This window comes from Panicum hallii, chromosome 8, assembly GCF_002211085.1.
Source record: "Panicum hallii strain FIL2 chromosome 8, PHallii_v3.1, whole genome shotgun sequence".
Classification (NCBI taxonomy): Eukaryota; Viridiplantae; Streptophyta; class Magnoliopsida; order Poales; family Poaceae; genus Panicum; species Panicum hallii.
In genome coordinates, this window is record NC_038049.1 from 39,634,320 (window position 1) to 39,660,135 (window position 25,816).

Here is a 25,816-nt window from a genome sequence, read left to right on the forward strand (position 1 = left end):
GATAGAGAGAGACAGAGGGGGGCAAGGGCATACCCTCGTGCCCTAGGGCGGCAGCAAATGAGGTTGTGCCCGCCATGGTGGTGTAGCGCAGGGAACTCGGGGTGGTCCGGCCGTAGGCGTTCACGCTTGTGGTGGCCGGCGATGAGGTCGCGTTCACGGCGTCGGGGTCGAGGCAGGATCGTTGAAGATGGCCGGAGTGAAGCTTCCCGTCGCTGCTGCGCCTCTCCTCTAGATCGGCTAGGGTTAGGGTTGTGTCGGTGGGGTGGCTGCGGCGCCGGTGAATCTCGTACCGTGTGCCGCTGGCCCCCATCTCCTTTTATACGGCGCAGTGCGACGGGGGCCCACCAGCTAGATCGTGCTGGTACGCCCCCGATCAGGGCGCGTGAGGGCAAGGCCCTCTCGGATCCGTTGGGACTCCGAGGGGATTTTGGAGATCAACCTAACAGTCTCCCCCTTGATCTCACTCTATGTTTTTCTTTCCTTTACTTTTCTCGCTTCTTCGTGGATTTGTACATAGAGCATGCTTTATCATCACGGTCAATCGCCGATAGATTCAACAGCTACAATATACTCCTCTATTCAGAAAGCGATTCTTTAACCTTTTGGGCCCTTGTAGTCCGAAAATCACAGGCTATCCCTTAGCCCCATGCCGGCTACGTGTTCCTTGAACACGTTGGGTGGTAAGCCTTTCGTTAGCGGATCCGCAAGAATTTTCACTGTGCTTATATGTTCAAGATTTATGATCTGATCTCGGACTTTATCTTTCACAACATAATACTTTATATCTATGTGTTTGGCAGCACCACTTGTCTTGTTGTTGTGAGCATACATTACTGCGGGCTCGTTATCGCAGTACAACTGTAATGGTTTAGATATGTTATCAACCATTCTCAGACCGGGTACGAACTTCTTTAGCCAGTTCACCTGCCCTGTAGCCTCATAACACGCAACAAACTCGGCATACATTGTGGACGATGTAGTGACGGTTTATTTGCAACTTTTCCACGATATTGCTCCCCCGGCTAGGGTGAACATATACCCTGATGTGGATTTTCTGTCATCTCCTGCGTAATCTGAATCTGAGTATCCTACGATACGCAGAGATTCTGTTTTCCTGTATGTTAACATGAGGCCTTTGGTTCCTTGCAAATAGCGCAGAACCTTCTTTACTAGCTTCCAGTGTTCTGGTCCTGGATTACTCTGGAATCTGCCAAGCAACCCGGTAACGTAAGCTATATCAGGGCGTGTGCAGACTTGTGCATACTGTAAGCTTCCCACAACAGAAGCATATGGTACCGTTTTCATTTGATCGATCTCATACTAAGTCTTGGGGCATTGGAATTCCCCGTATCTGTCGCCCTTAACAATAGGTGCAGGTGAGGCACTACATTTGTGCATATTGAATTTCTTCAGTACCTTTTCTATATATGTCTTTTGAGACAGTCCTAATACCCCTTTTAATCTGTCTTGATGAATCTTGATTCCTAGAACTTCACCGAGGTCTTTCATCTCGAAATGCGAGGATAAAAACTTTTTCGTTTCTAGTAGCAGATTGACATCGCTACTTGCCAGTAGAATATCATCCACATACAAGATTAGAAAGATATACTTTCCATTCTTGAACTTTGCGTAAACGCAATTATCCTTAACATTTTCTTTAAACCCGAATTCTTTTATTCTCTTATCGAACTTCAAGTACCACTGTCTTGAAGCTTGTTTTAGCCCATAAATCGATTTCCTCAGACGGCATCCCAATTTTTCTTTGCCTTTCACGACAAAACCTTTCGGCTGTGCCATGTAGACGGTTTCATCTAAGTCCCCGTTAAGGAATGCTGTCTTCACATCCATCTGATGTAATTCTAGATCGTAATGAGCTACAAGAGCCATTATGATTCTGAAAGAATCTTTACAAGAGACTGGGGAAAATGTCTTGTTGTAATCAATTCCTTCTCTTTGTGTGTATCCTTTAGCCACGAGTCGTACTTTAAACTTATCTATATTCCCTTAGGAGTCATATTTGGTTTTGTAGACCCATTTTCAGCCTACTATTTTGGCTCCTTTAGGAATCTCCTCTAGGTCCCACACTTTGTTGGTACTCATCGATTTTATTTCGTCTTCCATAGCGTCAAGCCATTTCGACGAATGTTCACTTCCCATGGCTTCTTCAAATGAAATGGGATCATCCTCCATTTGAATTTCTTCGCTATTATAGACTTCATAGTCATTAGAAATAGCGCGCTTCCTTATTCTTTGAGGTCTCCCATGAGCCTGAGCCGATGGTGCCTCATCTATTTGGGGCTGCTGGTGCTCCTCTTCTTGTGCGGCAATTGGCTCGTCAGGAGCCTGATGAATGGGTTCCTCTTCCTCATTCATCGTCACCACAGAAGGAGCCATTACAGGTGTCGGCATCGCAGTGACTTGCACTGGCGGTGCAGACACAGCGGGCAGCGGGAAAAATGATTCCTGAATCACGGGATTGGGTGTATACACCCGCTTCTCCTCAAGATCAATTTTCCTTGCTGTGCCGCTCCCCCGGATCATTTGATCCTCAAGAAAAACTGCATGCCTCGTTTCTACAAATTTCGTCGATCTGTCTGGGCAGTAGAAACGAAACCCCTTTGATCTTTCTGGATAGCCAATAAAATGGCAAGATACCGTTCTTGAATCTAGTTTTGCAATGGTCGGGTTAAACACTTTTGCCTCAGCAGGACTCCCCCACACCCGCAGGTGATTCAGTGAGGGTATTCTTCCTGTCCACATCTCATACGGTGTTTTCGGCACCGATTTACTTGGAACTCTGTTGAGAATGTGGATGGCGGTTTTCAGGGCCTCCATCCATAAACTCACTGGCAACGTAGAGTAACTGATCATGCTTCGCACCATATCCATTAGGGTGCGATTGCGTCTTTCAGCCACTCCGTTCTGCTGAGGCTCGCCCGGCATCGAGTACTGGGCCACTATGCCTTGTTCCATCAGGAACTTCGCAAAAGGTCCTGGAACTTGGCCATATTGGGTATGTCGACCGTAGTATTCCCCTCCACGATCGGATCTTACAATTTTAATCTTTAAATCGTGTTGATTTTCTACTTCGGCCTTGAATATTTTAAACTTATCCAAAGCCTCCGATCTTTCTTTAATTGGATAAATATATCCATAACGGGAATAATCGTCTGTGAATGTTATGAACGAGTCATAACCATCCACACTCTTTACATTAAACGGACCACAGATATCTGTGTGAATTATTTCTAATACACCTGTGCTCCTCTTAGCATTTTTTAGCATTTTTCTTTATTTTCTTAATGAATTTGCCTTTTATGCATTCAATGCATTGTTCTAAGTCAGAGAACTCTAATGGAGGAAGAATTTTATTTTTAATTAATCTTTCTATTCTCCCCCTCGAAATATGGCCTAAACGACAGTGCCATAATTTCGACGACGCATCTTGAGTTCTCTTACGTTTTCTATTCGCGAGTGTAGACGAGTATACATTCGCACTCTTATCGCATACGGAATTCACACTTTCGCGTAACGATATCAAATAAAGATCATTCTTTCTGAATGCAATGGAAATTACTGTATCATTACATTCGATCAAGCAATTCGCATCCCCAAATAGACAGGAATAACCATCTTTGTCCAAACGAGACACACTAATTAAGTTTCTGTGTAAAGAAGGAACAAATAAAACATCTCTAAGGACTATAATGAAGCCAGAGTCGAGTTCCAAATGAACGTCTCCTACTGCTTCAACGTCTGCCTGATCTCCATTTGCCACTCTAACTTGCTTTTCGCTTCTTTGAGTGGTTCTCGTCGAATGGAATCCCTGTAAAGAATTTGCAACATGAACAGTTGCTCCTGAATCAATCCACCAAGTAGATTTTGAATATTCTATATACAAGGATTCATTTACAAATGAAATAACATTCTCACCTCTCTTCTCCATGATCATCTTTAAATATTTGTGACAGTTTTTCTTGTAATGACCCCTCTCTTTGCAGTAGAGACACTGATCCTTATCTACTAGAGCCTGTCCCTGCTGTGGTCTGTGTTGTTGAGAGCTTTTACCTTTAGAGGAGGAAGAAAAATTACCCTTGAAATTGGTATTTTTCTTCTTGTTTACATAATTTAAAGATCCGCCAGTGGTGGATCTTATCCTTTCCTCCTCCTGAACACACATCGCAATGGTCTTTTCAATATCCCAAGTATGTGGTTGGGTGTTGTAATTGACAACAAACGTGTCAAACTCTTTTGGTAACGAAGCAAAAACCAGATGGACAATGTGATCCTCCTTGAAGGCAAGGTCCAATGACTTTAGCTTGTTATTCCGGTTGACCATGCGATGAATATGTTCCCTTATGCCACCGCCATTGTATCTCTCTGAAACCAGTTGTTTGATCAACTGGGTTGCATAAGTCTTTGAAGAACCAGTGTACTGGTTCTTTAATTTTTCAAGATACTCTATGACGGTGGCACAATCTGGTATTGAGCCCATAATTGCAGGCTCAATTGTATTCTTTACCACTGTCAAACACTTCTTGTTGGCAGGGAACCATTTTGCATACAGCCTCTCATAATCTGCTTTTGCTTTCTTATAAGCAAGCTCTGTTTGCTTTCAAGAAGCATCTGTGTCTGTATCCTCCCTTTCAGGAAGCACAGGCTCTGTAGGAGTCGGTGTAGCTAGGACCCAATCTAATTCACCCATGATGAAATAGAGATCCAGCTTTCTGTACCATTCATTGTAATTATCTCCCTTTAATATTGGAATATCGTTGATGGAAAACATCATTGATACTCCTCCTGAAAAACATCCATGAGTGGTGAAAACATTAAATTAAAATCAAATAAAAATTCATTGCATATGTATAAATACGATGTTGGTCATAAATTAAAAATATGCAATAACCTTGTGTATTAAAACTAAGACACCGTTGGGCAGAATTAGAATCAATACATAAAAAGTATCTATTAAAATTGAGGCATAATCTCTTTTTGTATTAAATCTAGAATACCGTTGGGCATAAATAGAAATAATACATGAAAAATGTCTATAAAAGGTAATTCAGTAAAATTGCAATATTATCACTTGTTAACGTTGGTCAAAAGATAATAATATTACAACTCAGAAAAAATTATCTATTTGCCTTGAAGAATTTAAAATTATCTCGTTGGTTCAAATTTAAACTACAAGGCAAGTAATTAAAAGTATATGAAAATATGTAATCTTTGCAGCGGAAAACTGTAATTCTATCAAAAAGTGTCTAAAATATCTTGTATAAACAGTGCATTAAGGTTTAATCAAGTTTGAATTTGAAATGTTACAAATTCAATCAAATTCTATTGGAAAATGACTTCTGGAAATCAAAAACCAATGCACTACTCATTTCTCTAAACCAGCCCAGCCGGCCTATTTTCTCGTGTCGGCCCAGCAGGAAAAACGGGCGTCATTCACGCGCGCTCGGCCTGCTAAAAGCCCGGCCCACTTCCTCTCGCGCACGGCCGCACGGGCGCTCGCGCTCGGGGCCAAGGCAACCTGGGCCCGGGCCGTGCTTTCGCTCGCCCGCCTGGGCCTAAAGAAGCCCAACTGGGCGCTGCTCGACCGCAACCGCCCGATCAAGATCGACGGCTATGCGTCGATTTCGCGCGATCAAAACCCCGTCGCCGTTCTCCCCCGAAACCCTAGCTTCATTTCTCCTCCCCCGATCCCCGGCGCCTTCGTCTTCCTCTGCCCGAGCGAGCGAGCGAGAGCAAATCGGCGTCCGGCGGCGTTCGAGAGGGTGGCGCCACGGCGAGCCCCCTCGCCGGCGCGCGCATCCACCGCAGGGTGGGCGCGCCGCCGTCGAGCGGCATCTCCGTGGCGCCCGGATCTACGGCGCGGCGAGCAGCCCCACGGCGGCTCGCACGGCCCCTGTCCACGCGAGGTTCAAGACCTCGCTGGATCTGGTCGGCGTACCGGCGTCCCGAGCACGCCGACGGTGGGCGGCGCAAGGAGAACCAGGTAAGTTCTCTTTTGGCCCCGCCCCTCTTCTGTGTGTTTGCTAGGGTTAGGTTTAGGGTTAGGGGTTCGCGGGTTTTGCACTGGAATTCTCTCTGGGGATCTTTTCTGGGGATTTCTTTTGGTGTTTTCTCTGGGATCTCCAAGATCCAATCAACGCAACTAGCTAAGGCGACTGATACCATTGATAGCTATACGGATCGGCTAATGCGCGATTAGATTAGGAAAATCTCTCTTTTTGCATTGGCTTAATCAAGAGACAGAGAGGATAGAGAGAGACAGAGGGGGGCAAGGGCATACCCTCGTGCCCTAGGGCGGCAGCAGATGAGGTTGTGCCCGCCATGGTGGTGTAGCGCGGGGAACTCGGGGTGGTCCGGCCGTAGGCGTTCACGCTTGCGGTGGCCGGCGATGAGGTCGCGTTCACGGCGTCGGGGTCGAGGCAGGATCGTTGAAGATGGCCGGAGTGAAGCTTCCCGTCGCTGCTGCGCCTCTCCTCTAGATCGGCTAGGGTTAGGGTTGTGTCGGTGGGGTGGCTGCGGCGCCGGTGAATCTCGTACCGTGTGCCGCTGGCCCCCACCTCCTTTTATATGGCGCAGTGCGACGGGGGCCCACCAGCTAGATCGTGCTGGTACGCCCCCGATCAGGGCGCGTGAGGGCAAGGCCCTCTCGGATCCGTTGGGACTCCGAGGGGATTTTGGAGATCAACCTAACACAACAAAGTAAATCTTAGTGCTTCCACGGGAGTACTAAAGCAAAGATTCCGTCTTAATAGGAAGAAAAAACTTATCATTCAAAAGGTATACAAAGAAAATGAAACTGAGAAAAAAAACTGGAATGGTGGTTGCGATTACAAGCCCTAGACACGCGCGTGCGCGCACGCATACATACGGAGGTACACAATATCGCACGGTACGGCGTTACAGTACGTGACAACAACAACTGATACTGAAGTAAATAAATTAAGAAAAAATAACAACCCAAGGTAAACAAGCTTATTGAATTCAAGGTGTAGCCAAAACCCCAGCAACTAACCGAAGAAACGCGAGTAAAGATTGCCAAATAAATTAGGCTTCTAATTTATATTGCTGCTTGTGGCGCTTCTTCTCTTTGTTTGTTCTCAAGGCGCCCCATGCGCTCTTCGGAGAGGATCTTGGCGAAGCGCTCGAGCTCCTCCTGGTTTGTAGGGCGCTCCCCCACATCAGGCTTCTCGGCCATCCTGTACATCCCCGTACTTTTGTCCACCCTGGCTAGCGGCTCCGTCAGCAGGCCCTTGCCGATATTGATCAGCTTGTTCATGTTCTCCGCAGTGGCGTTGTCCATTGACAAATTGTTCAATGAAGGATCCTATATACATGTATTGTAGCGTAGAGACGTTAGTTAATGACGAGTATCCGAGAATCGGAGTCTAAGTAGTCACCTTTCTGTATCTGTTTCAAATTTTAAATTATTTTAATTTTTCTAGATAAATAGTATTTACTATACACCTACATCTAAATAATGCTATGTCTAGTTACGCACATGATAAAACTATATATTTATAAAAACCAAAAATGGACGGAGCACGTAGCACGTACCACCATAGCTTGGATGCGGAGGTAGTTTCTCTCGCACCCGTGACTGTGAAAGAGCATGGCGACGTTAAAGTCGACCTGGAAGTTGCTGGCGTGGGTGAACACGTCGGCGATAGGGCTGCGGGCACGCCAGAGGTCGAAGGCCCACTGGCGGGCGTTCCACCTGGCGCATTCCTTGGCTGTGTACACCTCCATCATATCCTCCTTGAAAGATCCGGTCCCGACGGAGATGACGACGTACTTGGTGAAGTCGACAACGTTGTTAGTGAGGCGAGGGAAGTCCGGGTTCTCGCACAGTAGCTCGCTGGCGACCTTCGTTATGGCCTCCATGGTGGGGTTGTTGGTGCCCACGCCGCCGTCGATGAGGTGGTACCGCGCGGCGATAACTCGCTGTCCGTTCGCTTGGCGGCGGTAGCCTTGGAATTCATGCGCCGGGAAGTAGGTCGGCGCGGCCGTCGTGCCGATGCAGACGTCTGACAGCTTCGGTCTTATCTCTCCCTCCCTATGCTTTCCACGAGGCTTGTACGAGGAGAGAACCCTGGGGAAGAGCCTCCGGACGTCGAACACCGGCACCAAGATCGTGGTCAGGGTCTGGTCGAGTCTGAGGTCACCGGTGATCTCCTTGATCTTGTCGTGCAGGGGCGTGGGTTTGTAGATGGGCCCGCAAAACATGAGTAGGAACTTCCAAGCCCGGCTGGTAGTAGGTGAAGCAAGGAGAATAATTATTTAGGAAGATGCACATGATGATTTTGTCGGACGATGAATCGCGAGCGGGGACGTATGATTACCTCATGGGAGGGAAGATCTTGGGCCCCAATTCGAGGTAGACGTCCTTGATCTCCTCGGCAGTCCTTGGCCGCTCCGTCTTATCATCTTTCGGCGTCACCAACATGGCCGCGATCAGGGCGCCGGTGCTCGTGCCGGCGATCATGTCGAAGTAGTCCGCGATCCGGGCGTTCTCCCCGTCCAGCTTCTAAGAAGAGATCAAGTTACAACCCATTGTTTGACAGACCAGCATTCGATCGAAGAGGCGGTGTTCGATCTCAAATGACAAAGATATAAAGTGAGAGATTCATCACTTGGAGCTCTTTCTCGAGGGAGGCGATGACGACCATCGGGATGAGACCGCGTATCCCGCCGCCGTCGATGCTCAGCACCGCGATGCGCTTCCCAAACCTCGGCGGCGGCGGTGCCGGTTGCGGCGGCGGCGGCAACTCGGCATCGCCTGTGCTGCCCGGGGGCTGACATCGTCCTTTACCAAGCCATACCGCCGCTGCCGCCGCCGCCGCCGCCGCCGCCGCCCCCGCCCATGCCTTCCTTCCTCTGGCTAGCCTCAAGACTTCCATATGCAGCCTGTGAGAGCTAGCAGTCTAGACTCTAGAGCCTCTAAGCACATTTTGGCTATATGGTGGTTCAGGAATGTATCAAAGCTAGTACTCTCATTGTACGACCATATGTGTGTCAGCCCGTGAAGGAGACATGGCACGACCGTGGAACCAATACGCCAAAGGCCGGCGGACCTCCACTTTGGTCTCTCCCAAAAGCGCATCTGAACTTTTGTACCCTTGGCAAAGAAGATATTTAGTCTTTCCTGAAATAAAAACAGAGCTTTGAGACTGCGTTCATGCAGCTCAGCAGTAAAAGACTGTTGGCAACTCGTAGTACGTTTCCTATTAATTTGGTATAGTGGTTGCCGGTTTCCGAGTCAATATACAATTGGCACATCATTATCTAAAAAAATATACAATCGGTACATATGTCAAAAAGAGATCAACATAAAAATTAATAAATATAAGCACCTTTCATTGTGATGTTACTGCAGCGAGTGCAGGGGTAATTAGCTTGCTTGATCACAATATGTCTAGGTGTATGTAAAAATCTATGAATCTACAAAAGTCAAAACAAACTACATTTTGAAACGAACTACATTTGTATGTATGTATGTATGTATGTATATATGTATGTATGCGCACACGCGGCACGTCGCGCCACCGGCCGCCAGACGGCAGGCCACCACAGCTTGCGATATATATATATATATGTATATATATATATATATGCAGATGCCAGCCACATGCAGTTTTTTTATTTAGAAAATTTTTAGAGAGAACTATGGTTTCTCTATACATAATGGTCGAAGTGAGTAGTGGACCTACAGACGGAATAATAAACATGGGATGTAGCGACCGTTTATTTGATGTTTACCCATTGATTGGCGGATGTCACCATCGCCAATTTAATAAATTTCCATGGTTTACCATCAGTTTAGCAACACACAATTGGTACATACATACATCAAAAAGTGATCAACCAATCCACTAAAAAAATAGATAGTATTTTCCATTGTGATGTTATATTACTACATACGTTCAGCCAGGGGGGAAGTGCCGCAGCATGTCGCGCCACCGGCCCGGCCGGCTGGCCGGCCACTACAAGTCTACAACATCCCATATGTAAACACCCACCTGCAATCTTTTAGTTTAGAATAATATAGAGGGGTTACTTTGGTTTTCTTCATAATGGATTATCTTTTTGGTTTCCTTGTAGTAATAGGATATTCTTTAATTTGTGGACAGAATAAAAGTAACAATATTGTAAGTTTCATATCAACAGCAACTCTTACAGTGATGATCGAATACTATGATAATCCTCAACTTTAGCCCATGAGACGGTTGCTTCACAAAACCACATCTTTTTTTGCCTAACCTCCTTCCTACTCCACATTATGAAACTTATGTAGCACTGAATGAGACAATTTTTGAGACAGCTGAGGTCGTCTACACGCCTCTGTCATTATAAAGATAGACTGCCACTAGAAAAAATAATTTAAAGTAACTACTTAAGCTTCTTCCAAATTAGTCACATAAGCCATTATAAAAAATAATCTAATGTAATCCTCAAAATATACATTAAATTACCCAACTCTATGCAGTGTATGCTGATTCTATTGATCATGCAGTTTCTTGTAAGCTCGCTCGTTGAATATTCATGGGATCAGCAGCTCGTGCACGTTTGTAGAGAATAAACCATACCTTCTCTAAATAGTATACACAATACCAACAGGTTCAGTATACACAATACCAACAGGTGATAGTAAAGGGTGGTGGATATATTGTTGAGTATTGTGTGACCTCGTTCGAAGTTCAATTTAAGTTGGAGCCTTTCTTTTCAAAAAAAAATAAGTTGGAGCTTTATGCATTTGTATCTACATGGTTGATATGGTGTATGGGGTGGGTAGCTGTGGACTTGTTTGAAAAAAAAAATGTATTAGGTAGGCATCGGCAAAGGTGCTAGACAATGTTATTTTAGAGATAGTGAGAAAGTGCAAGTGGAGCCATATTTTTCATCAACTGACTGTTATTTATTTTTAGAAAGTATCTCTTCTTTTAAGGTGCACTAATAAAGAAATGCTCGATAGGACCCGTTCTTAAAGCTCTTTAGTCCCGGTTCACAGGATTCGAACTCAAAATCTCTTGCCTCGCGCACAGCTTCATTACCACCCCACCTACACAGCACATGTGATTTTGAATAGGATGCCTTCCTTTTAAACTAACCCGTGAAAGACCTTTTAGTCCGGTGTGGAGCTATCAACCGGAACTAAAGACCCTTTTAGTCCGGGTTGGAGCCACCAACCGAGACTAAAGGGTCATCCTTAAGTCGCGGATGGTCCATCCGGGACTAAAACCTTCATTAGTCCTGAGCCCAAAACTGGTCAGGACAAATGAGGAGGACGAAAGACGAAAGATCCTTTCTATAATAGTGGTGGTCTATCAAACATACTAGAACCTGAGGCGCGCGTTGCGCGCCCTATCATTGAAAACAACTTGTAGTGCCTATAAATCAAATATAAGATGTTACTTTAAATACTTGCATCACTGCGTGTTTCAATGGCACTCGAGACAACTAAATTGCTCAAACGCAACATAATGTGAGGCACAGAAATAAATATATATAAAAAAGAAGTCTAGTTTCACCATTGCCTCAGAGAAGTCTAGGCACATAAATAAATAACAGCACATTATTAGTTCTGTATTTGCACGAGCAATTAAAATAAATTCAGAGCACATATCAGTTAGGCATGAAGAAAATGGATTTAAAAAACATCAGAAGGCGATCATAAGTTTCTATTTACATATGCATAAGTGGCAACAACAATATTTGAACTACATTGCAACCTGTAAGGTTGTTCGGACCACTGACTGAAAAGCAAGCACCAACACATTAAATTAGTTTTTTTGATATTACCAACAAAAGAGGGTGCATATGGGCGCATATAAGACGGTATGTTCTCAAAATACAAGCACTGTTACAGTAGCAAGTGCGCTGGACAGCGTGTTGGACAGCGTGTTCGTAGCAGTAGATGAACACGTGTTACTTCCTTTCAAATCAAACACAAAAGGATGGCGGCCTTTCGATCAATCCCACTTCTAGTAGTAGATTAACACACATTCGTTGTAGTCTATCGATATGAACATAAAAGCATGACACAAAAGTAGGACAATCCCTGTTTCGGTTAGGCATCACCTTTGGCTGGGCTGTACAGAAAAAAAGAGGCTATCAGGGATAATTCAATCAATGATAGAGGATAGTAAGGGCAAAGCATAATAACATACTGAAACTAATTTTTCATTGCGTTGATTTACTTCTAGCATTTTCAAAAGCCTATTCTTGATGAGTATGTAGAATCGCCTTTGAAATAGGGATATCAAAAAAAATATTAGAGCAAGGACTTAGCTAAACTCAGTGAGAATCTCTGAGACAATAAAGCAACAGCTAAAAGGTTATGCATGTCACTTGAAGATTATTGACTGGAAACTTTCATCTAGGACGTAGCTAAACCCAAAGAGAATTTCTCAGAAAATATAGGACCACTAAAAGGTTATGCACATCACAAAACATTTCCATTTATTCAATGTACTCCTTTTATTCTTTTCTGTAGTAGTTTCAACAAAACTTTCAAGTAATATAGGAAAAGAGGTCATGACATTACTTAGGTATAGGACAGCCTATCCAAGATCCAGATATAGAAGAACAGCCTAAATAGGCACAATGCACTAATCAGCTACTTATATTGTAAGGGTTAAACGTGGTATAGTAAATGAACAGGTAGAATGACTGAAATGTAAACACATTTAGACAAGGATGACCATATAGTCCCCATTTGTATTCACAGCTGGCAGCATCACCAACAGAACAGCTAAAATGCCACCGAGCGCTGCACGTTTCTACACTGCACCGCTAGAAATAATCAAACTTTGAACGCAAACCGACAAAAATGCAAGGCACAAGAATCCTCACTTTTCTGCAACATATTTATCCAGGGAGCACTGCCACCAGACACAGAAACAAATAGGCCTATAAGGTGTAGTGGCAGGCGACATATCACCTCATCTACATGGTCGTTTAAGTAAACAGAGTAACGTACCAGCCTGTCATTTATTTTTGTATTGTTTTTAAGCCTAAAGAGGATTTATTACCATGGCGTGGGCATGGCAGCACATTCTGCATTCAATGAAATAAATGCTGTGCAATGTAACCCAAGCTGGTTCCTTTGCATTGTGATCCACACCACACGCATCAAAACAAATTCCTCACGCCACACAATTATAAGTTAATCTTGATTGCAAGCAAGAGGCAGACATTTTAAAGATACCTATATCCTGAGAGAGCCACACAAAATTAGAGGTATGTAGCTGTAAGCTGGCAAACAAATACTGGGCCAAGTCAGAACTGCATCCACATTCTAGTTATTAACTTGTTAATGTATTGGATACCAGGCCAGATTGCATACATTGTACATTTTTTAGCCATATTCACAATGCAATATCAATCGAGCAGATAGTGGGAGATACCTAGGCCCAGTAGGGGGAGCAGCGGAATCATCCCCACTGTCATTCTTGTCACCATCATCCAAAACAATCTTCCTTGCAGTCTTTCTCTCGAGTGATGCACGGTTTCTAGAACCATTATTCTATCCCTTAGTAATGTACAAAATTATGTGGTATGAACTGAAATATCTGAAGGAGTCAAACAATATTGTGCTGACCTTTTCTTAGTTGTGCTTTGCTGCGCTTCAGGCGTTGAATAAGTTGGTACAATTGGTGACACTGTAACAGGACCCTCACTTGGAAGGCGGCTGTCCTTGTCCTGTACTGCCTGTAATTTTGTACATGAAATTTTGACAAGAGTAAGTCTTGAAGTAAAACATGTGTTTGCACATCAGGATGCGAGAACTATTCTACCTTATTCTTATCAGATCTTGTGCTGCTCCGTGGTGTAGTTGGTAGCCCAGTGTCAGGCATCACGGTCTTAGAAGGTGTGGTGCTTGATGCATGAGTAGCCTGTGTTTTGACTGATGGTGAAGGTAAAGTGAAGTCAGGGTCCTTTTCTGGTGTGCCCTCTACACTGGTGCCTGCATGGTGCGAGAGCACAGCTGACGATGACTGTGACCCAACCGGCGTTAGTGGAACAGGATTTCCATCGTCAATCTCCGCAACAATGGTATTGACCTGGAAAGAGACATTGCCAGAAGAAATTGTATTCTCTGTGAAGCAAATATTGAACGTGAAAACCTTTTCCAATAGTCTAGTGATCTCGTCAGGGATAAATCCAGGCGGATTATTGGCAATGAGAGCATCGACTGTCTTTTTTATGAGACGCTGCGCTATGCGTCCAAACATGACAAACTCAGTGTCACCAGTCTCGTCCCCAGCAATGATGACCAGTTTGTACCTGCAGTGAGAGAATCAATTAGTAAAAGTTGTATACGTCTAATGTGCTTGTGAAGAAGATAACCTCTAGACGAAAAAATGGATGGTAGTGTAGCAAGTATGACCTGTACCTTGGGCTAGGCGCACCAATGGTGCTACATGTTGGATTAGAGCATTTGTAGGTGTTGCCATGAGGCCTAGTTGTTCTGAAACATTTCTTGCACGACTCATACCACCATGACTTATCAATTTTCATTATCTTTACTGTAACCAACCATTCTACTTTCTGTAAAATATACAAGGAAAGTAAGCAGCCTTATATAGCTAGCTAGGTCTATCGTTTCGAATGTGGTGCCAAAGGAATGACCTTGTTCTTGAAGGGGTGAAGATACTTGATATCAGATACTTTCTTGTGTTCCGCAACGGAAGTTCTGGGCTCACTGTATTTTACTTGTGGAGCGTGTGCGACTGGTTGGTGCACGCTTTTCATGCTGGTAAGAAAAGAGGTTAGTTGTTAGTTAGTACATAGACAAATGCTGGTAGTGAGTATCAATAATGCTTTAGATGGGCACATGACCTGGCAATAAGTTTTTTTGCTTCAGGGACATCAGGATTTATATACCACTTGCATGATGAGCCGCCAGACAATGAGATGGTTCCTAAAACAGCAAGGAACGGTTTTAAGCATAGTGGTACAACACTTGCCACTATACAGTTGTTAGATATACATACCAGCACCAGCATAGCCCCTCACAAGAGTGCCAACAAATATTACAATTTGTGGTGAATGCTGTCCATCTTTATGAAGTTGTTCAGCTGGAAATGAAGTGGCTCGCTCACCCCAAAGTGTGACGTCCAGAGAAGCGCCACTGCTCATGTGAAATTGCAGACACACAATATTATACAAACATAGGTGCAGAACCTGCTGCCATGCAAAATAGAATAAAGCATGTAAAACTAACCTTTCATCACATACTGTCACAGTTCTTTTCATGGTATCAACTTGCTGGGATCTTGGCCGTAATGGCAAAGCATCCGAGATCTTTGTGACTGCGCCAAGTACATCTAACATGGAGAACAACAATGCATGAGAAGCTTTTTATTTGTTTTTTACCTGCATACATATAGAATGTATTGGCCTATGGAATCTTACCTGTAAAGTACTCTTTGTTATCCAAAATTGATGGGAGCTTCTCTATGGGAGTAAGGGAGTAGGTGAATTCTGGGAAAGCTGGTGGAATCTCAACAACCTCCTCCACTGTAGTCCATCTTGTGAAGCTGATCATAATGTCGTTTTGAACCGGTTTATAAAGTCGGTTCGCCTTTTTAACTTGGAAAAAGGAGAGATTGTAAACTCTTCCTTCCTCTAACAAAGGTTTGAATTTTTCAGGGAGAGGCGGGTAGATTTGTGCATGAATGCTATTTCCCTGTATAGATTAACCAGAGTTAGCATATATTGTAGAACGAGTCAGTAAGATCAATCAGTAGAAGAATAAACAAAATCCTAGAGAAGCAGTGTGCTGTAAATGCGTTGAGGTAATTCTGGTAAAAAAATAACTGTCACAAATTAATGTGTCAAATAATATGGTCAAGCTATAGTCAAAGCAATCAACTGAGAATATGCCTAACAAATATATTCATCTGGCTGGACAATAACAAACAATGCACAGTATATCCCTAGTTATATGTTTTCAGGAAGTGAAGTTTTTCGTTGCCTAGACCATGCAATATCCCTACTTCAACTTCGTTTTCTCAGTTAATTTAGTTCCATTCAAACAAAAGAATAATTTCTTTGTTATTTTCATTTGAACAGTTTTTGTTGTGTTTTAATCCAAATCGTTACAGGCTGGAGGTCCTGCTATTCAAGTTAGAAATTTTGGACCACAAGGCTCGTGAAAGAGCAGGAGCCATAACACCAACTTTCATAGGACCAGTACCAGTCCTCTTGCAGCTTGATACTGCTACGGAGGTAAAGCCACAGATTAAATGGAGACCATTAAGGGGATTACAGAGTTGGCATGCAGCCTATATGAATTTCATTTTCCAATAGATACTGTACTTGATATAACATATTCATATAAACCTACTGTATCCGGTCCATAGTCATCAATTCTGAGATTATATTTTTTTTATTTTTGCCTTTTTAACAGCTCATGCATAGAATGCTGGCCACTGGATTTTGTATGTTGAATATCTTAGGATTCTTCATGCTAAATATAGCACATTTGGACATTTTTTTATGTTGTGTTAAAATGTACTATGCATCAATATGACACTCAGCTTCCAGTATGTGTCAAAACACTTATGCACCAGATTCAAAAATCCCTTGCCATTTCTATGGTGTATCCTCTAATGGTAGAAATGCAAAATATTTATAACAGAAGTGACTCTTCAATATGTTCTCATCTTGCTGTTTATACTATGATGTCTAGATATGTTACGTGCTGACAGTACTGTCACTTTGTGCATTCATTATGGATTCTCAATGGAAATTGTTCAATGAATAGAATTACATGTTTAACACACTATTCACTTTCATCTTGTGGCCTCAAATAGAATAAACTTGGGGTGTTGTGGGACAGTTCGCTAGTTTGTCTGGTTCCGTGCCAGCATCAATGCATCCTCGGAAAGGATATGTGAATGTTTAGAATACATAAGGTTGCAAGAAATGCAACCTTGTGGAGCTTCTGAACAACCACTCAAAAGATCTTCCACGCACTCTTGATTTGCACATTACTGTGCTTATCTATGTCTTATTGTATAAATGTAGTTGTGAAAACTGACTTATGGTTAGGTGGATTCTGCTATTGATTACTTCTTAGATATTGGTTGGGAAGGATTTCAAGGCACTGATATTGATCATCAGTAAGATTTTCAAGTGGGAGCGAGTAGAAAGTAACTTGTACATTTTTCCTGTAGTAAATCTGCAGCTGATCTGATTATTCTTTAGTTCTTTTTCCCTCTAGATTCTTGGGTAGGGTTACCTTTTTTAACCTGTATTTCTCTTCCACTCGGAACAGTTACTGACCAAGTGCTTTCTTTGTAGGCTTTGGAGTATTTGTCTGTCAGGTATGCAGTTTTCCAAGCTGTATATAACTACCGGAAAGAAAAGGTATTTTTTACTTTCAAAATGCAGCATATGGCTTCTTCAAGTACTAATGGCCGGTAAGATCAGTTAGTACAAGAATATGTTCATATATGCTAAGTTTCTGACAAATAAGAAAACAAAACGAGGATAAGGTTTGTGACCATTAGGCTAAAATAGTGATGATGTGGTAAGTGGATGGCCATAAAGCCTGCTTTGTCTTATACTTCTTTACACATACCTGCTAACAACAGAGCTATCCTGCAAAAAATATGGGCTATGTAAATCAATTTTCACGTGCAGATCACGTTGTTCTCGTCGAGCAACAGTTGTTCCTTGAATCAAAATGCGTCAAAATTGATAGCAGGTTATGGTTCAACAGAGTCAAAATAAATCAATTTTGACTCGGCGTGTCCCCTAAATTGCACTATGTAATATATATAAAACATACTGCTTATTAGCCGGTTATGGTTCATATTGACCTTCTCTATACCGAAATCCTAGTTTAGTAAAATAATTTCAATACGACTTTACAAACTGTCCCCTGAGTTGTAATTATTTTTTTTTCCTGGAAGCTGTTAAAATCAGCTGCAACAGGTGTCAAATTTTTTGTGTGCCACTATGGCTTGGTTTAACACCAATTTGGTAGGGTATTGGCTGATTTAACAATCAGGTTTTAACAATTATAGAAGTGCAACAGATTGCAAAATATTTGTCGGGAGAATCTTGGTTAGGAAGTTCAGATACCTAATATGATAAGCTGCTGGTATTCTATACATGATTGTTAAGATATTGTCTAAGGATTTCCTGACTTAATTTGTTGGTGTCTTAAGTATATTACTTTACAAGCATCAACGGGTCATCATGTTGTACTTTCAAAGGTAATGGAAAGATAATTTAATATACACGTGTTGTAAAAAGTCCTCAATCTTACTATGAATATCAAGTGAGGACTTTGTGATAGTGCAAAATGCGGTGGTTCACGTGATTATGATAGTGCTGTATGTGATGCTGCTTAAGAAATTTGACTAAATGTCTGCAATTGAGCTACTTGTTGGCTATTAGTAAAGTTACCTTACTCATCCATATGGTGGTTCAGCTATCACAAAGGTTATGTCTGGTTGTTTTTCCGTAAAATCTGTGGAAAAACAGTGGGCAAAAGGCTACTCGTGTCTTGTTTTGACAGAATAATTCTTTATTATGCAAACTCTGTTATCCAATAGTTGATCATTTGGACGCTTGGCATGCCTAAGGTGGCACTCCCGTCTAGCTCTCCTCCCCACTTCCTAGCCTACTTAGAGCTTAGTGCTTTTTATCACGCTCCAAATTGTTTGGAATTTGCCTTTATTTCCAATTTATCTGTATATAGAAGTACTGGTTCCAGATCTTATGTTCAGTATGCCGAAGTGTCAATTGTGTGTGTGAAAGTTGAAGTTGCATACTTGAAGTAGAAAAGGGTGTCTGTCACCTTTAGATCTCTAAAATAACTTGTGGTTGAAGTAGCTTGACAAATCTGAAACTGAAATTCATGCAAGTAAAACCTGAACAAAAGGGATGAAGTGGTGAATATGTATTTTAGGTTGTCTGAGCAGAAGGAAAGGGTATGCTTCTGCAAAGAACTGTATTTTATTGCTAGTGGGCTTGTCTTGTGAAGTTGGCTCCTGAGCTATGATATCATAAATTTGTTGCAATGGGATTTGATTATATCCTGTTATTTTTGTTGCCTGTTGAGTCAGACACATCTGCCACACGGCAGGCAACAGTGTTATTGTCATTCATATCAATGGAAAGAGAATCATAAATGAAAAATGATGCACTGGATGAGTTTGAATATCATGGGTGAGAAAACATAAATTTATCGAGAAGTTTCCATCCTAAAAAGTTACACGCGGAAGAGATGGCTTGGATATTTAGACACTATTTGAAAAATAATGCTGGATGAGTTGGATATGGAACTATGTAAATTGTGTCATTTATGTTGTACTTCAGATCTTTTCCACAGGGTTGCTATAAAACCTATGAGTCTCATTTGGTTAGACTAATCACGGATGAAAGTACTGATGATTTTTTTCCTTTAGAGCATGCAGAAATATTATGCAGTATGAGCTTCTTTTTGCTAAAAGGCTTCCTTTCTGAACAGTTAAGGTTGTTTTACCAAGTGGCTACTATGCGACATTTGCATATATCACAATCTGGTTGTAGCAGTTCAGGATGCTTGCTAAATTGTCTTGGTTTTATCACTTTCTGCGGGGATGCCTAACAAATATATTCACCTGGCTGGACAATCACAAACCAACGCACAGTATATCCATAGTTTACTTTTTTCGAATGATAACACAACAGCTTCTATCCTTGGAAATATCCCTAGTTTACTTTGGTGTTGTTATATTACTCTGTCCAATGGATGTTGTTACTGGATATATAATGCAAATAAAAATACGCAAGCATCTCTTCATGTAGGCAAGAGTAGGCAGACAAAAATAAACTGTACCTCTTCATCGAGCAACACCAGATCAGTATGCAGCAGCTTTGTTTCATCCTGAAGATCGTTGAACTCCCAAATCCTAGAGGCACGTACGCATAAGCAGTCACTGCAGTCCCCAACCATAAGGGCACCAATCAAAATGTCTCCCATCTGTTGGTATGGAAACAGAGCTGTTAGGTGCAGAAATAGTAGGACAGAAAGAAGCAAATGTGGGACTGCGATTAGTTAAACACACTAACATATTAGGATCAAAATACTTTGCATGCAGCACCAATCTCAGCAGCAGAAACGGAAGAAATGAGAGCCAACAACAGAGATCACCAAACTCTGATAAAATCATATTTACATGCTAAAATACGTACAGTGCTCTTTCTGTTTTTTTTCTACGTATACAGGTCTAAGCCGATGCCATATTAGCGGCATCCAGGACTTCTCTGTAAACTACATTTCGAGTCTGCGAACCACATGAGCCATCGTCATTTTCAATCAGGATCGTAAGGCCGCTTCTAGATGTTGATCTTGAAACAGCAACATAAAGTTGGCCATGTGTAAAAACTGGTTTTTTCAGGCAAAGGCCAACCATTGATAAGGTCTGCCCCTGACTTTTATTGATCGTCATTGCATAGCATACTCGCACAGGGAACTGCCGTTGCTGCAGTGTAAATGGCCACTTTACATCTGTAGTGTTTAGAGCGATCCTCGGTATGAAAACTTCTTCACCAACTCTGCAGCCAGTCAGTATTGTGCAGCATAATACACGCTGTCCAAGTTGCGTCACAAGTAGTCTTGTGCCATTGCAAAGGCCCATAGTTTGATTAAGGTTTCGGAGTGACATAACAATGACCCCTTTTTTCAGCACAAGTTTATGGATAGGGAAATTATTTGTGTTGATGGAATTTAGGAATTCGGTTGGGTACAAGACATCAAAATCAGGTATATGTTCAGTTGATTTAGATATTGTGTCGCAGCTGAGATACTGAACATCGTCTCCAGGGACCAGTTTGACGATATAATCGTTTATGTCGTCAGCATCTTGGTTGTTAGGACAGACAATAGCACGTGCGGCCAAATATTCAGGATTTTTGTAATTCGTAATAAAATCTGGAAACACCTCTGCCACAAGGGCAGCAGTCTTATCACCGCTGGTGTCCACTAACAGATCATCAGGAATTGTAATCCACGAAGCCTCACGTTCCTCTCCCCTTTGCTCGGCAGCAATAGTCCCATCACCAATAGATAAGATCCACTTGCCAAACGATTCAATTTCAGCACGTTGGGTTGCATCTAGAGAGGGGTTATGAAGTCTCATGTTTGTATGTAGTTTTAGAACAGACACGTGCTGCCATAACTTAGAGCTTGTAATGGATGCATTAACAATTGCAGAACGTGATCCTTTGTGAACAACAGGTAAAATTTGGCGGAAATCACCACCAAGAACAACAGGTTTGCCACCAAATGGAACAATAGCATTGGCGGGTTTCTCTTCAGAAAGTATATCTCGCAAGGTTCTATCTAGTGCCTCAAAGCAATGTCGATGTGTCATGGGTGCTTCATCCCATATTATTAGTGCAGATACTTTTATAAGCTCAGCTAACATGGTGCCTCGTTTTATACTACATGTTCCAGCCTCGTTCAAGTCAAAAGGTATCTTGAATCTAGAATGTGCGGTGCGGCCTTTAGGTAGTAATAGAGAAGCAACTCCTGATGAAGCGACAGCAAGAACAATTTTCCTTTCAGATCTAAGGTGTGTGATGATAGCATTCCATAAAAAGGTTTTTCCAGTACCGCCATGACCACAAACAAAGAAAAACCCAGGACAGTTGCATGAAACTCGCGCAATGATTGTATCAAACACATGTTTTTGATCAGAATTTAGTTGGGATACTAACGACACAGCCTGCATAGATAACATTAGAGACCCTGTATCTAGTTCATCATTGATCAATCTATTATCATACACATCAGTACATGTAGTCACTATCCTTGGCAAGTCATAGTCATTTATGTTGCCGCCACTACAAGCAAAGATATCAGTCAGTTTGTTTATGAGCAGCGACATAAGCTGTTCATGAGGCACAATGTAATGTGGGTTTCCGAGGGCATGGCAAACTGAACGGTGTATATCATCACAAAAATAGAGCCAATATTTGTCAAACAAGGCACGCACATTACCAACCGAGCAGTGCAGCACAACCATGACAAACAATTGTCTCAGCTGATGTGACGATGCATATACTATTGACTCGTCAAATAAAAGGTTCCATTCATTATCGTCTTCAAGGAGTCCACGTGCCTCACATGCTTGTCGAAATGTATTGTACATCTTGTTGTTAAACGTCCTTATATCAGCATAATTTGTAGCTCCCTTCACTATCATTAGCAACATGCGTAGGTAATATAACTCTCCAGCAGTTGGATGCACATAGTATATCCGCCCAATTTTAGTGTCGGGTGTTTTCTGACGCCAACACCTATGTGAAGCGTCCCAAGACCACTCTTTTGGAAAGTCACAATAGGTCAGGTGCCTTGCCCTGCTGTGCTTTGAATTAGCATCAAACCATGCTGTTAACATAGTGCTTTTTGCTGCAGGGCTTTTGAGTATTTCTGTCAAGGTAGCGTTAGGCTCATATCGTACATAGTTCATACCAGGAAGATGCACAGTCAATCGCTCTACGGAGGGGGTCCTATAATGAATGTCAAATTCAAGAATACGCCATATGGCCTCACATGTGGATAGGTATCTCGCATCAATGTATTCCTGGATTTCATTAGGAGGAGCCAGGTGGGGCCCTGGAGATGCATTGGGTGTTTTCGCGGTAATCTCAAAATACACCTTCGCTCGGTCGCTCCCCTTGTTAATATATTTGAAGAGGTATTTAATCATGTTCGTTTTGTTGCACCATTCAACATTAATATGCGCATTATACTTCTTCAGTAGCGACATGTTGTGTGGAACGACGTTCCTGTTATCCAATCTAATGCTGTTTTTTAAAACAGACCTGCCATCATCGCGTCTTCTATATATCGTAAACCCAAAGTTATCTATGATGGTCTCGTCTTGAAATGTTTTAGGAAAATTTTTGGAGCACTTGTCATTTTTCATACATGGGCATCTTTTATTGTAAGTACCACAGGGACCATGTATCATGAATTCATCGACCAAAGCATATCCCAATGGATCTGCGTTCACATCAGGGATTTCGGCACAAATTATATTATCAATAGCAGAGGCATTAAACTCGGAATTGCTGGTCGCTAGCCACACAAGGCAGTGTATATGTGGGAGGCCACGCTTTTGAAATTCAACGGTATATAGAACTACATAAAGTAGACAAAAGTAAGGATCAGTCAAAATAGAATAGGAGGTAGACTAAAGGGATGAGGCATGACATTAGTATATCATACCAGCACGGACCGGACCAAATGTCTTCCCCTCTCGAATGTCTACTATGAATTCTTCAACTTTCATATGGAAAACCCGAACAACCAGTTCAGAACGGTCACATGGTTGTTGTCCAGGTTCAAAATGCAATGCATCTGATATTTCTTTCCACTTGGAGTTGCAAGTGAAAGTAACAAAGAGGTCGGGAGGACCATATACTCTACAGATGGCCATTGCATCCTGGTAGTTCATGACATAGTACCTCCTACCGCCAGTAAAAGAGGGGGGCACAATCATCCTACTACCAACAGAATCGGCGCTAGTCATACCCTTATCAATAGCATCGGCTATTCCTTGCACTGACTCACACCGTAGTTCCTTTTGGTGGTTTGCAATGAATTGCAATCTCGATCCTTCTATTGTCGAGTACGCATCAACATCTATCTGATCACTTAGCCGTCCATAGCAAGTGTATGGATTGGGGACGTTCAACCTATAATGCACATGGTATCTAACAAATTCAAGCATTGTGACATATCTACGTTTCTTCCCGTCACCCTCATCTTCATTATATTTAATGCCCAAATGAAAGCCATGTTCACCGTAAGGAAATAATAATGGGTACTGCAAGGCCATATAACATGGATGCAGGTATGAAACACGTTTGAGTCCAGATTTTTTATCATGCACAAGAACATCGTAGGTGTATTCAGCAGCAGAATAATCGCCTATAATTACACCTGCAATCTCGCCACTCGACGGCAAATTGTATCGAACATCATCTCGTGTGTTGCACCCTAACAAACGAAGTGTAACCTCTTTACCAGGTTCTTCTTCTATACGTTCTCTAGCATATCGAAACGCTTTGACAAGTTGGTTATTTTCATTTAGCATATTCATCAAAGAAAGGGTTGTATCAGGATCTGGCTGAACACGAGTGTTGTCATCACTTTCAAATAAATTAAGTCTGTTTTGTATCTCGTTTTCAGTATCATAAATATAGAGCTGCGCAAATCTAGGTCGTGCTCCTTGGTGGGGCAACAGTGAACCGATACGATGATGAACTACTCCATTAATTTTGAACACATAAGGTGCATTACCACTGTTTATCGTCCTATCGACAGCCGCACCTAGTGAAGTGAATGCAAAAAGGGAGTTGTATGATCGAATCTGGCGCAAGAACCTCTTTGATCGTGCATCACCATCGAATTGCAAAAGGGTACACAAAGGTTCTGGCGGTTTTTTGTAAGTTTCCAGCCTGATCTTCCCTCCTTTACAGCAAAGGTTGTAAATAATTTTCCGTTGTGTCACAGCGGAGGTACGCTTAACACGCTCTTGGAACCAAAAAACAGCTCCACAGTACGCGCACTCATGCGTAGGGCCACCATAATACGACCGGTCGGGGTAGTTCTCTACAACATAGAATTGGAAAATGTTTGTGTGCAACTCACAAAAGAAATGCTAAATCTCGTATGACATAGAGAAAGTGTTTAGGCACCTTTAAGAGTCTCAATATATTCTGTACTAAGAGGAAGCAGGGCAGCTGGCGTAGCACTGGAGGCTGCCACGGATCCAAATAGTTAAGAATAGACAATGTTATGCCGCAAAGTAGGAAAGGATAGAAGCTCAAATTCCAAAGCAGGACAGAGGAAACCACCTTCGAGAGAGGTCAAAGAACGGTTGATGCATATCCTACGATGCACCCTACGTATGTGAAGTCGATGACGTCTATTTGAGCTAGCAACATCTCTAGGGAAGTCCATCAGAGACTTATGTTCTGTGTAGCACGAGGGAGTAGCAAATAGGTATAATTATGGTGTACGGTATTCTAGTACATTTTTTATACTCAAAGGCTAAACGAAGGAGACATGGGGTCTAACCCAAACTAACCTGGTTTCTTTGGACTAAAAAACGTCCAATTGAGCGTCGTCTGCTGATCAGGCACTGCTACTTGAGCAGATGTGCTGGGCTGACCAGTCTCATAAGAAGGCTTACCACAGGCTGATGGCAGGAAAAATAGAGCATTTGATTATCCCTCAAAGGTTTTTTTTTAAAGAAAAAGGGAATTCCTAAGAATAAAACCGACCGTGGCCCAAGAGTTTCCTCTTCTTCGCCTTTTCACGGCAACGCGCAACCCTCTCGGATGGAGTTCCAGCCATCAAGAATCAGATCGTATAAAGCTAAGGAAGACCATAGCGCAACCACACGTAAGCAACACATATACCAGAAAGAAACGAAGGCAAAACAAAGGTGACAATCGCATCATCACAAGCACATAGCAAGGGAAAAAAACACATTACGCAACAAGATAAACATTGGCATGATGAGGGACAAATGCGTTTGATAGCAGAAGCAAGCTACGAAACTAAGTACATACCTTTTCAGTTGCAACTTGTCTAGCTTGCTTGCATGAGCAGCGTCAAACGAAACAGAAACCGCAAAGGCTGAAGAGAAGAGCTGTATTTAAATTAGATTCCAATGCATATTTCGAAAACAACAACCTACATATATAAGTTCGTCAAGAAATGTAACTAACCTCACACCTTTTTAATAACTAACCACCTAGTAGCTTGTAAGCAGGGACAGTT

At 42.5% G+C, this 25,816-nt stretch overlaps 2 protein-coding genes across 2 annotated transcripts; both read right to left on the reverse strand.

Moving 5' to 3' along the window:
• Positions 1–6,935: 6,935 nt before the first annotated feature.
• LOC112903806 (patatin-like protein 2) lies at positions 6,936–8,912 on the reverse strand. The gene is made up of 4 exons (XM_025973006.1): positions 8,646–8,912; positions 8,355–8,539; positions 7,570–8,260; positions 6,936–7,339 (listed from the first exon to the last, which is right to left on the reverse strand). The coding sequence occupies exons 1-4, from the start codon at positions 8,910–8,912 to the stop codon at positions 7,073–7,075; spliced, it is 1,410 nt and encodes a 469-aa protein (XP_025828791.1). The 3' UTR covers positions 6,936–7,072.
• Positions 8,913–12,860: 3,948 nt separating this feature from the next.
• LOC112903808 (replication protein A 70 kDa DNA-binding subunit D-like) lies at positions 12,861–15,562 on the reverse strand. The gene is made up of 11 exons (XM_025973007.1): positions 15,430–15,562; positions 15,239–15,341; positions 15,015–15,145; positions 14,854–14,935; positions 14,644–14,767; positions 14,408–14,562; positions 13,809–14,298; positions 13,613–13,722; positions 13,419–13,523; positions 12,992–12,995; positions 12,861–12,893 (listed from the first exon to the last, which is right to left on the reverse strand). The coding sequence occupies exons 1-11, from the start codon at positions 15,560–15,562 to the stop codon at positions 12,861–12,863; spliced, it is 1,470 nt and encodes a 489-aa protein (XP_025828792.1).
• Between the last annotated feature and the right edge of the window lie 10,254 nt (positions 15,563–25,816).